Source organism: Pleurodeles waltl, chromosome 10 (genome assembly GCF_031143425.1).
Source record: "Pleurodeles waltl isolate 20211129_DDA chromosome 10, aPleWal1.hap1.20221129, whole genome shotgun sequence".
NCBI lineage: Eukaryota > Metazoa > Chordata > Amphibia > Caudata > Salamandridae > Pleurodeles > Pleurodeles waltl.
This window is the reverse complement of record NC_090449.1, coordinates 431,230,744-431,243,694: the sequence shown is the minus strand read 5'-3', so window position 1 is coordinate 431,243,694 and position 12,951 is coordinate 431,230,744. Positions and strand designations below refer to the sequence as shown.

The 12,951-nt window shown below is 41.6% G+C and overlaps 1 protein-coding gene across 1 annotated transcript in view; it reads left to right on the top strand.

Moving 5' to 3' along the window:
* The window catches only part of LOC138262426 (partitioning defective 3 homolog), a 1,341,057-nt gene extending 1,329,362 nt beyond the window's left edge, over window positions 1–11,695 (top strand). The window contains exons 10-11 of the mRNA XM_069212326.1: window positions 10,302–10,456; window positions 11,499–11,695. Of these exons, the coding sequence (XP_069068427.1) occupies window positions 10,302–10,456; window positions 11,499–11,695 (352 nt within the window). The remainder of the gene's footprint in view (window positions 1–10,301; window positions 10,457–11,498) is intronic.
* The last annotated feature ends 1,256 nt before the right edge of the window (window positions 11,696–12,951 follow it).

Genomic DNA, 12,951 nt, shown 5'->3' with positions numbered 1-12,951 from the left:
TGTTTGTGCCTCTTGTCCTGGGAATCTGGTAGCGGAACATGTAGTAGAATGACAGTGAGGATCACCATGTCACTGTGCATGGACAGCACCTGGCACTGCACCCACCAAAGCTTTCTGCCACAGCAGCATGATGTGTCCCGGGCCCCTCTGTCCTTGTGTGATTTACCTATTGGGCCTCCTTACCATCTCTGCAAGTGGTAGTTAGTGGTTGGAAAACATGGTGAAAAGTGTCCCCAGCTCCAAATCCAATACAGACATTTCAAAGACTCAATTGAAACATCTTGGGTGCAAAACTTCTTGGCCTTGCTGTCTCTCAAGCTGACCCACTTTTGCAGTCAGTTGGCACTGCCCCAGCCTTCTACTATCCTATGCCACCTTGAAACAGGCAACTGTATTTTTGTACGTCAATGCACCTTCTTCTGAGACACAGTAAAAATGACACCTCTCTTTTGAATGTCTACCTGACAAGAGGATTTTAAAGCTCAAGCTTAGTTTCAGAGACAAGAGTTCACATTTTACATAGGAGAGGGACTCACAAAGTTTGAATGGGAATGACATCTGGGTGAATATACTTATCCAATCGCCTCCCCTACCCCATCAAAGTAATGAAGTACCCTGAGATAACCAAACTTTGTTAAAAAAATTAAACATTCTTGGGCCGTATTTATTTTCCCAAAGACTCATAAATAACATTTTCTGTCTGAAATTTCTCAAAATCATGGTTACCCCTGGCATGGTCGTTCAAGCACCATCCCCTTAGAAATGTGATTTGTCCCCCAGATTTCCACTAGGGCCCCAATTTAGTAATTGACAAGGTAACCTACGTCAAAGTATAGTGTATGTAGAATGTTGCTCTGCAACATAACAATCAAAGGGCCAAGACTGCAAAAGATCTAGAGCCACATTTCAGTGCTTGCTTGTTTAGGTAAAGGGAACCCAAAACTGAATTTGGGTGCACTTTTAGAGATGTGTTTGAATACCTACAAGACATAAATGGGTTTCTGTCCAGATAAAATAAACTCCTGCACGTGCAGCTAGAGTGGGGCTCTTTCATAAATAGATCCCATCCTCTTGTAGAGTAGATCGTATTTGCAGATTGAGTTTTTGATCTTTTTCTTGCAGTTTTATATATCCCAAACTTGGCCTTAAGGAAATGGTGCAGTTTGCATGAGCATCAGTTGCATTATGCATGGTCACATTAACATTTTAGGAGTGAAGAAATTAAGTTATTAGCCGAGGATCACAGGATGTTAAGCTGACGCAAAGATTCAAACCTAGTTCCCCAGTTGCAAAGTCAGCATCCCTGGTCGTAACACCACAGCTGAGTCCCTGCACACCTGGGGCCTGATTATGACCTTGGCGGATGGGATACTGTCACAAACTTACCAATATTGCGCCTGCCGTTTTACAGGTTCTGTAGGATATGATGGAACTTGTAATATTGTGGGTGGGATATTCGTCATGTTTGTGACGGATTATCTCATCAGCCAAGGACGTAATCAGGCCCTTAGTTTTGAACCCCTGCAGAAGCAGAGCAGAGTTTATTCACAGATGGAGCTCAGCTCCTACACATATTCTGTTGAATTTATTTAGACAATTTAATTCTTGCACTGAACCAGAGCAGAGTCCTAGTATACATCGAGTTCAGCTCCTGCACAGCATACGTCATGTTGGTTCATACATTGTGTAGAGCCAGTTCACAGGCAGAGTTCATATCTTTTAGCATTCATTACTACAGTGTAAAATCTGAACTTCTGTGGGGACTGAGATACCAGTGACCAGCTTCTAATCTGTGGGAGTACCACAGGCATCTCACCCAGGTTAATCTTTGACATGGACTGTCTGATAGGGAGTCAGAAGGAAAAGGTGGAAGGAAGGATGAGAGTGAGAGAGGAGGAACTGAGGCAAGACATTTTCGAGAAAGACAAGATAGAGAATAGTGACAGAAAAAGAGAGAAAGTGTGAATAGATACAGAGGGATGAAATAGGAAAAGGAAATGACAAGAGAATGTGACTAACATGGGAAAGAGGAGAGAAAGTGTGTGAAATGGGAGATAGCAGACTGAATAACATGTGACCAAGTAGCTAGCACTGATGCTAGGGCAAACTTTACTGCACATTTCACCTATTACCTTCGCTCTCTTATTCACCAGACGTCTGACTGTCACCTTATGAGTGGGCGATGCCACTGCTGGTTGTAGATGTTGCAGTTACAAAGAAACATTTTGGATAACAACACTTACGTTTTTTTCTCATTTATTTTACTAACTGAGCACTGGACAGGGACGAAGAGGTTCCACACATAAGAGACACTTGACATCCATGTTTTACAATTGCAGAAGGTGGTATAATCACTTTTGAAACTGTTTCACATGGGACATCAAGCATTAACCTTTTGCATATTTTGGCGAGCTAAGTCTTTTATTAAGATCATCTATAAAAATACATATTGAAAAAGCAATTTTGTTGGCCTCTGTAAAGCTACATTAATAAAATGATCAATAAAACATACCACAGCGCATCATGAGATTAGCAGCATCATTAGCACAAAGAATAGGTGCTGGGCACGTGGCAATAGAAGTAGAAGCAGAAGCAGCACAAGCTGCTGCCAAACAGAGGACGTACAAAAAGTATAGAAATTGTGAAAGCTGAAGAACAAGTAGAAGATGAACCTCAGTAGAATGTGTGTGTGTGTCTCACAGAACAGGAATAGATAGGACAGCTGCACTGCAAACTTTGCTTACTCAGAGAACAGGTGCAGCGTAGGAAACAGAAGTGCAAGCTTCCCTTTTTACAGAACAGGTATGTCCTGAGCAGCATCAATTTAAGCTTCACTGCATATCTGCCCGACAGTGCAAGCTTTCTTTCCTCACAGAAGAGATCCTCCTTGATAGCAACAACCCTGCTTCTCTTGCTCGCTGAATCTAGCATCTGTGCAAGTTTAAAATCCATTTAAAACAGATAACATTGCAGCTGTGGTGCTAACTCTTTTTGCTGACAGAACATATTCGGCACAGGATGTAGATTACACACAGTTCTTTGGAGCAAGTGCTAAATACATTAAAATGGGTATATTGCTGAAAGTGTGAGTACTACTGTCACACTGATTGCAGTAGCATTCTGGCAGTAGTTGTGCAGTCACACTAATTTACTTAAGAGGATGTTATAAATACGTCTGACATATCCTGCCACTTCTGTAGCTGTTTCATTGAGTCCTGCTGTTACCACAACTCCTAAGTTTTTTTATCCTTGAGCCTTGCGGCCATCTCTGTGTCTTGCTTTCAGTGCCTGCAGATCTTACAACTGCCATGCCCTGCAACTCATGCTCTTGTCACTGCAAGTGAGTGCTGCTGCGATCATATACTGTCAGTTTTAGCTGCCGTCACTCGGAATACTGCTGTTAATGAATATAACTCATGCCAGTGCCTGGCTTCTTCAGGCCATATGCACAATGCAGTCATCCACTGGTGATCCAGCTGTCAGTCCTTTTTCTATCAACTCTATGGCCTTGACTGCAGCAGACAAACCATAAATTGAGTGGATGGATGTGTGAAGCATAAGGGGTGTGAGAGCAGGTCAGCTTCAAGGGTACAGGAGGAAGGATTTCCTTCAGCAGCCTCAGACTCCAATCATGGTTTCCTCAGCAGACAAAAGGTCTACACACTACCCTAGATCGCTAGCTGTTCCTTCCATCATCCTGCAAGAGATCATTAGGCACTGTTCAGGTGGAGGACAAGGAGCTGATCACTGGCAGGTGGTGCAGGTATTCTCCACCAGCTGGAGCTACAGGATCCCAGGGAGAGGGCAGGTTCATAAGCATGTCCACACCTTCCAACATACATGGTCTGAGCCCAGGTATCCATCTGGTTATCCTCATACCTCTCAGTCCAATCCTGCAGCATTGTCTTGAGTTGTGGATGTTCATTAAACAAGATATAATTTAATTTTTACACAGATTCAGCTCCTTCCTAAACATTGCTGACACCGTTATTTACCATAATGGATTTCTGGTGCAGCATGCACACATTTAAATGTTGATATCTTTAGCCAACCCTCTTTCATTAGGACAAAAAGAAAATGTGACTGAGTGCAAGTTTGGCCTAGACATGTGTCTCTATATTTAATATATTTAACCTGCAACTCACAAACAGAAACTGGCTTTATAGTTGTAGTTTGCAATATTAGCACTTTCCTGTCACAATAGCGGATAGCCAATTCAAGAAAGGATTGAAAGGTCAAAGACTGAAAAAAAGATTAATTAACCCTTTGCATGCTATTTTAAAGATATCAAATACTGCAGTAATACCACAGTAGAAAACAATCACACTCTTTACCTGGACCATGATCTCTGTCCACCCTGACGGGTACACTGGAGATATATCACAACTAATAAATCATTACACAATTGAGAAATATGTAAACATTTATGTTACTTCTCATGTTACACTTTAACCCATAGTGTACATGGACGAACCTGAACCTTAAATGACAGACAATGAAATTAAGGTGGTACCCTGGGTAATATTTACATAACACAATAATTTGCATTCAGTCTACTCACTAGACAGCATGGGGAACACAGCATAATGTCTATGGGAAAATATCTAAAGAACGTCTGTTCACAAGGATTGATGAAGGTGAATGTTTGGACCATTTTCAACTCTACATTTTAAAAATGTTTTATTATACCTCTAAGGAAGATGTGGGGTAGTGACTAAGTCAACCCTGGAACTTAGCTTTGAATCCAGTTTTGAACTACACTGAAAACTGTGCAGTTCTGAGCAAATCACCTACAATGTAAAGATGGTGTAAATTTATGTCTATCACTGTGTAATTCAAAGATTTAGGCACCCACTCGATGTATGCAGTCTTGCTTTGTCTCCATCACTACCCATAATAAACAACACTTTATTCCTCCCCAGCTAAGTCTGGGCTATAACAAAATAAACAAATACATGTTTTTACATTGTGAAGCTATCCCACTTATTCTGCTCTGTGAGCGTCCATTCCTTCTGAGCTCTTTCTGAACCCCTCTCATTTTGTGCAATTCACATAGAAGCCCTAGATAATTTTCTTCATCCCAGTACGTGCCACACCTTTAATGGGTTTCTTTGAAGTCTACTTCTTGATGTCTGCAGGAGCACTTTCTTGTTTTTATTGAGATATTCCCCCATACATGTTTTCTTGTTCCCTGAAGCAGTTGTTTATTATGTGTCTTATGTTGCTTTTAGTAAGAAAAGACACCTTTACAATAAGGCTTTCTTTTCTGTGTGTCAGAGGTACCCACAGACACAAGATTCACTTAGTACGAAACATCTTGCAGACATCAGATACTTGCAGGTTTGGTGGATACTCTCAAAGCTCCAAGAATACTTGGTGCCTGAGTGGAACTTTTTGCCAAAGTCAATAGATCGGACTTTAATGTGCCTATGCATGAATGTTGTGTGTATGTGTTAGCATGTTAAAAGCAGATATATTGCCATTGTATGCTGTTATACTGGCTTTGAGAATGCTCTGCCTGCATTGCATGGAGTGATAGTCCCACCATTGCCGCTTGAAGTACTAGCCCACCCACCCCGAAGTTCGAATCTAGTTCCGCCCCTGTCCCTGTGTACTAAGGTTGTGTTTGAAAAGCAGGAGGGGAACTGTGTCTACATAATGGTAGGATCACCTGAATGAGGTTCGGCTAGTTGAAGGCTAGTGTCTGACATGTTAAGGTAAAACGTTTCAAGTTTCAACTACAGTAACACGCCCCCCACCCCCCTGGGCCCTGGCATGCTGTGTGCTTTCCCAGGATGCCATTATTTATATGCCTGGGTACCCTCATGGGTGACAAGCAGCTCTCTACAAATCCACCTTACATTACATTACTTGGCTAGTGCTGAAGATGTATTGCTACGTGGTAAAACACAACCTCAATGTTTTCCAAAGATGACTGATTTCCTCTGGATTTCCATTTTTTTTCCTCTGGATGTTCAGTTACAGGGTGCGTATTTGACATTTCCACTTCGAGTTTACTGCTGGACTAAAAGGTAAACAAAGTTCAATTTCTCTGACATGAGCAGCTGCTCCCTCATCTGCCCTCTGATGGTAGAGGCTTGGAACCTCATTAGGAGTGCTCATGATTTCTCCCAGTTAAAAAAACTGCCACCCTGCATTCCAGCTACGTTACAGAACCGCCAGTAACTCTGGGCAATAGGGTAGCAAGGGTACCATGGGAACTAATGCAAGCACAGACATTGGGCCTCCTAGTTTAGTGTGAAAAATAGTCACTAATTAGGGTGGAGTGGGCCCCTTAGTGGCTTGCGTCGCAGTGCCATGCAGCTGCTGCACTATTCATATCTACATACCTGACTCCAGAAAGGGGACAGTGTTGATGAGATTACAAGCTGGACACTGAGTTCCTTTAGAACAGGGAAATTACCAGGGAGATTGGTAAAAGGGGGAACCGTTTCCCTGATAATTACCAGGAGGATGCGTAATGAGAGGAAGGGTTTTCCTGTAAAGTTCCCATTTTCCCTTGACATTTTACCTAATCTCCAGGTGAAATGTACCAGATCTACAGTAAATGAACGAATCATGTAATAATAAGGGTGCTTGCAAACGGATTTAGCAATCCTATTGGAATTACTGCAAAGCTTGGGTCCCCAAACCAAAGCATTGTCTCTGTATGACAGTCTTCACTCTGTGACCAAGCTGTTTTGCACATTTGTTTCGTGTTTAACAGTCTGCTCAGTGGATATCTAGTGAATGATGACACAAAGCATTCTTTCTCATTTTAAAGAGTATACCTTTTTGATGACGCCCCGAGTGAACAGATATAGTTACCATATCAGGCCTGAAAAAAACGTAGAAATATTACTAGACTTGCAGGTCGAGTAGCTTGACTCGGAAACAGGGCTCAAATTGTGTAAATTTCCAAGAAGTGTACAAAAACCTTCCCACTAACTTGCAGCTTTATTAATAAAACTGTATGGTGTATTAACAATCTGTGAACATTGAGTTGCAGAAAACACTTATCATTTTTAACTCACCAAGTAAAGTGTTTTGACTTTTTTTTCATGCTATTTAAATATTTTTTTCACCATCACACAGAAGTACAAAAAATGCTCTTTTACAGCTACTGAAATATATTTTGAAATGTTTGTAAAGTTGGCTTAGCTATATAAATGTTGTGTGTTAGGAAAAACCCGATGCCAACAGCCTTTCATTTCACATAGGTCCGACAGTTCAATTTACAAAATCCTGGAACTCTGCAGTCACAAGGAAAAGTATTTGCATTGCATGAAGACAAACTGAGTTTTGACCTCTGTCTCTGAACACAGAGCAAATGTGATAAGAATAAGATCTAAAGGCATCTTAATTGCTAATTCATTTTCTGACTGAACAGAACACCTGTTCTTTGTCCACTCGCCAGAAGGGGGGAGTAGGATATAAAAATAGCTCGACCTCATAAAATAACACTCACCACAGCGAGTGGTTGAGTGATTTTTCTGAGCCCTGCATTTGATCCTAATTCGCTTCCAGTTTGTTGGGTGCCTCTAGCACCCTAAAACCACTCATATCTGTCACACAAAATGGCCTTTCTTTGCACCCTAAAACATTCCCCATTTTTCATCTTTAACTGGGAATATAAATCTAACATCTTTCTACCAAACAGGCCTCATGTAGCCATATCATGAACATAGTTTACATGTAAAGTTGTTCTATTAAAGAATTATAAATGTTTGTTGTTTGTAAATCGTTTTTTTGTGCAGCAGAATAATACAAAATCATCTCTACGCTTTATGTACAAATATGCCACTCATTTGCCTAAAAATCCTCATCACCTGCGATATCATACTGTAAATAGTGACATCTCTGTAAATCGTTGGGCCCCAAAAGAAAGTAACATTTGTTGTATCCAGCTCCAGAAAGTGAATGTAATATTAAAGGGCAACCATACATTTTACAGAAATCATAGCTACAGAAAGAAAAAAACTCAACAAAAAGGAGAATAATGTAGGATGAGTTTGGCATTGGATGCTGAGTCCGCCAATGTTGCGTACTCGCCCGTTGCTTTTCGTTGTATATATTAACAGCCCCTGTGCACATTTGACCATGACCTCACCAGATACTCTTATGATCGAGTGTGTCCCTCTGCCAGTATTACTTTATTCAGATGATGCTATTTTAATGGCACGCATTCTGAATGCCCTACACCAGCTAGTTCACTTGTTTGATCACTTTATGGCCAATCTAGATTTACAGACACATTTTGCAAAATCTTCTCATGACCCGTGGACCTAAGCACTCCCAAATCGCTAGTATCAGAGTTGGCTCTAACCCGTTAACAAATGTGAGTTATTTTACCTACCTTGCCTAACATTAATCTCCGGAGGTTCCTGGGCACCTCATACTTCCCAATCTAGGGCAAAGGTAGCTAGGTAAATGGGTTCCTTGTTTAGCATCCCACATCAAAAAGGTAGAAGGGCACTGGTGCCCACCCATTCTACAAATATATTGCTGCTCAATATGTTTTGATTGCCTTATATGGGATGGGTATTTGATTACCCTGTCCAGCAAAGGGAAGAGAATTGATTTTGTTGTAAAATGTTGGGTGCCTCAATAGCGTCCCATCATTATATCTGACATAAAGAGCTGGGCCTTAATTATTTGAACAACTAAATCTGTATTGCACCCTCCCCGTTGTGGCAGTCTATCTGGCAGGCAGAGGAAGCAGCACTAACAAAGGATATTATTACAGATTGTCTCGCTTGCGACAAGGGCTTATTGATTATACGGTTAGAGCATGTGAAAAGATCATTGGAAGGTATCAGCTTGAGCTATGCCTTTACTGATACCACCAAATGTGGTACAAAAATACATGCGCTGTCATTATTATTAACACAGTTTTAATAAGACAGACTAAAGGATGAATCCCTGAAGCCCACAGTAGCAATGTATTTGAGTCTTAGCTAGTTGAAAAGCCCCCTAAGTTATCTGTGGGATTCCAGTGGGAGTTGGGAGCGCCTTTTACTATTTCATTTTAAGATGGACAATTACATTCTTATTGTGTTTTCCCCTTGGCTTTCAGCATAACCTTGAAGCAAGAGTCTAACCTTTAAATAGGAACTCTAAGAAATCTATGTTGCATTTTTTTATTTTTCTGCAACCTTTATAAATGGTATACCAAAACATTTCTACTCCATCTTATGAAATCAAGACATTTTAGGCACTGTATTTTAGCTTATTGCTTCCTCCAACAGTTGCTGGATGAGTAGACTCATCTATGTGTAGGCTCATTTCTTCATGCAGCTGTACATTCACGGGGTACAATGCCCTTTTAACAAATTGATTTTATTGTTCTGCTTTGGGGTTCTCGTTTTTAGTCTGTAATTGGCAGGATTGTAGGGTTCATTTTTTATTTTTATTTTATTTTAGCATGTTTAACTTTTGTTTTGTTCTTATTGTACTTATCTTTTGTAGGCTTGTATGGTTGTTTCCCAACAGAATGACGTTTTTTTAATTGAATTTAAAAAAAGGTGAATAAAACGTCTATTTTCTATATTCCTAGAAAACAATTAGGAAAGAATGTCACTTTAAAATGCCCATTTAAGTTAGCGCTTTACTTCTCTCCCCTTAAGACTAACGATGTCGTGGCAATGGTCTATAAACCTATCATACTTCTCCCACTTGATCAGCAAAATGTAGTCAGGCACCCAAAATTGCTTATTTTTCATTACAATTCATTTATGTAAAATATAAGACTACCCCCCTGTTACCGGAGGCTTGGGCCCCTCTGAACGTGCCTTATTAGCCAGGGGTCAGCTCAGAGGTCGCAAAATTAATGCTAGGAAGACAGGGTGAGCTCGTCCTTATGGATGTTCCCTATGACTCCACTTACTTGTTTTCAATCAGTTTTTGTATTACACTAATAGTGAATAATATATTATTTGACCCTCCTTGGTAGCCTAGGTAAGTAAAAACACTTTTAAATGTGTGTGCTTGTGGTTGAGAGTGTGCTTATGTAAAAGTGTGTGTATGAGTGATTGTGTGTTTGTGTAAGCTTGTGTGTCGGTGAAAGTAAATATTAAATGGCGTGTGATGTCACTTCCTCTACCCCTGGCATTTTGGTGAATTGACGTCCATGCTTATGAGCATCCTTTTTGGACTAGCCCCTTCAACCTGGTCGCTTAAGATGGATTCCTCAAAACTGCCATTTTGAGACTGGTATTTTGGTCCCCTACCTGTGTCCTCTGTTTAATAATTAATGCAAGTCTTTATCTGCTGGTAATTCCCTTGGTGTCTGTCTTTCGCAGGCACGAAAACAGCACAGAAGTGACCTTTATCCCAGGTCGAGGGCAACTCTCAAGCACCCCTACCCAAAACAACCTGCACTTATCGTCACAAAAGCCGCTTGGAAATGGGCTTGCCCCCAGCAGGCTGAAGGTCTATGTCCGGCCTCCTGAGGTAGGTAATGCTGGCGGTCATCTAAATGCCGTGCTTGCTACCGTCTCTCTGGCAGTTGCTCTTATTTGCTGTGATTTAATACCAATGCTGAATGTGCACCTTTCACCACAGTAACGTATTTTGACTCAGACATTCATAAGTATTCAAGAATGTCTGTGTGTGTGTTTATGACATTCCCATTCTAGGTGTCTGGTTCTCTGTGTGTCTGTGTGTGTGTGTGTGTGTGTGTGTGTATGTCATTAGCGCTTTGAAAATAGGTTGCCCAAAGACATGTGCTAGAACTAAGATTGCATGCTTGTCTGCAATTCCCAATGCATCAAAATGTCTTTCCCCTCTTTCTCCATGCCTTTACACAGACATATTGGCCACGTTGTATTTGTTTTTGCTTCCTTCTTTGAATTCCCAATTTTGAAATAATCCTGTGTAGCCCTGCAGTGAGGTTAGAAATCTCGGATACTACCCTTTACCTTCTCTGGGTATCAGCAGCAGCCTTTTAAGCAGCCTGCCACAGACGTAAACAACATGATAGTGCCCACCTTCCCTAGAGGTTTCTCTTCTACTCAGAGCCCCCATTGAAATGGCCCAACTGAAAATCTCCTGGATATGACTGCATTCTCCCAATTGAGTTCCTCAACTCTGGGTCAGGGACTCACAGCAAGTACACTAGAGTCACTTGGGATTCAACTAAACTGGCTCAGAAGGTGCTAAAGGAGGCAAACACCTAAAAGAGCTGTGATATCTCAATATATGTCCCAAAAAGTACATGATATCTGCACCCACTTAAATTACGCAAAAACGAGGAAGCCCTGGCCTGATCAGACAAGAAGAGTCCACTCTGACCTCCACTCAACTCACGAGTTTTGAATCGGACTGGCTAGCAGGTACACTAAACATGACCAGAAAGCTGCGATGGCAAGGAGCAAACAAAAGCATGCAGGCAGGCAACTTACTGCATGTATGCTCTTGGAACATCAATGGGATCGCTAGTAAACTGGAGGATCCACAGATTAAGTGGTAAATATGCGCCTTCTATGTTGTGTTAACAGGAGTCCTTAGTGCTGGAGTCTGTCCCCCTGGAGGGCTTCTCCAGTTTCTCTACACCGGCAACAAAAGCTCTAAAACATGGGCACCCGAAAGGGAGTCTCCCAATCCATCGATCAATACTAACAAAATGGAAAGCAAAGAACTTAAGGGCAATACCGAGGGTTTACAACTTGTGGAACTGGCCCCAAATCGTCTGTAGGTTCTCCTACTACCATTGTTATAGTGAATGTATATATCCACTCCAGAAAGAAAAGCAAGATTGGAGCTATCTGCAATCTGACAGATAAGCTCAACTGCTTAAAAAGAGAGGGATGTGACATCAATCTCAGTCGACTTCAACATGTCTCTTGGGGGCCACTGACCCAAATGAAATTTTGATAGGCCAAGATCAATACTGGAGTATAACACTCCAAGATAAATTGCTATGGCATAAAAATGATAAAACATGCCTACTGCTACTAGGGTACCTGGAGCCACTTGGATGTTTGAATGGTCGTTTTGCCTATGACAAACCGCTAGGGTTTCATACTACTCCAAAGCAGGAGCATCCTTCATAGATTACACCCTGTTGTGTCTACCGCTAATACAATTTGTAACCTCTTCCTGTCTTGACAAGAGGATTGGCAGCGATCACTGTCCTCAGGAGATAGTTCTATCAATTCACCCAGGATAACAGGAGACCACAGCCTGGCAGGCAACATTAACCTGCACAATCAGCAACAAGCAGATCAGATCAAATGTAACACACGATCCTTTGACCAACTGAGAAAATCACTACCAAATTGCCAGTTTCTTCGCAACGTCAGTACATGTGTGAGGGCTACAACCAACTCATTAGGGAATCAAACAGGTGAGCAAACTAAATTTGGAGGGCCCTGAGGAAGGCACTGAGTGATCCGGACCAATGTCAAGAAGTAAGGAAAGCTAAAAAGCTCCAAAACAGCAGAAATAGGAGCTCTTGAGAGCCCAGAAGGAGAAGTTACTTACCTTTGGTAATGCCTTATCTGGTAGAGCCAGACTAGCCGCAGGCTCCTTATCTTAGAATTCTCCTCCGGGCGTCAGACTGGATCTGGAAATTTTTCATCAGCAGTACCTCTGCGAATCGGTAGAGGGCATAGAGTGACTCCACAGGGACGTCGTCCCCGGACATGACATCAGCGGAGTCCATATATTCCCGCCTCTGATGCACTGATGTCAGTTTCTTCGGTGACTTGAAGTCACAGAATGAGGAGCCAAAGAGAAACTGGCAATGGCATAGAAAAATAGTGTAATAGTGTGTATGCCAACCATAAGATAAAGAGATGTCTTGAGTCATAGCAGAACAACAAAACTCCCAAGACCACCTTTAGCAAGACACAGTTTGCAAGTGGGGAGGATGGGTGGGTCAATAAGGAATCTGCAGCTCGTCTGTGTTTCTACCAGACAAGGCATTAGCAAAGGTAAGTAACCGGGACA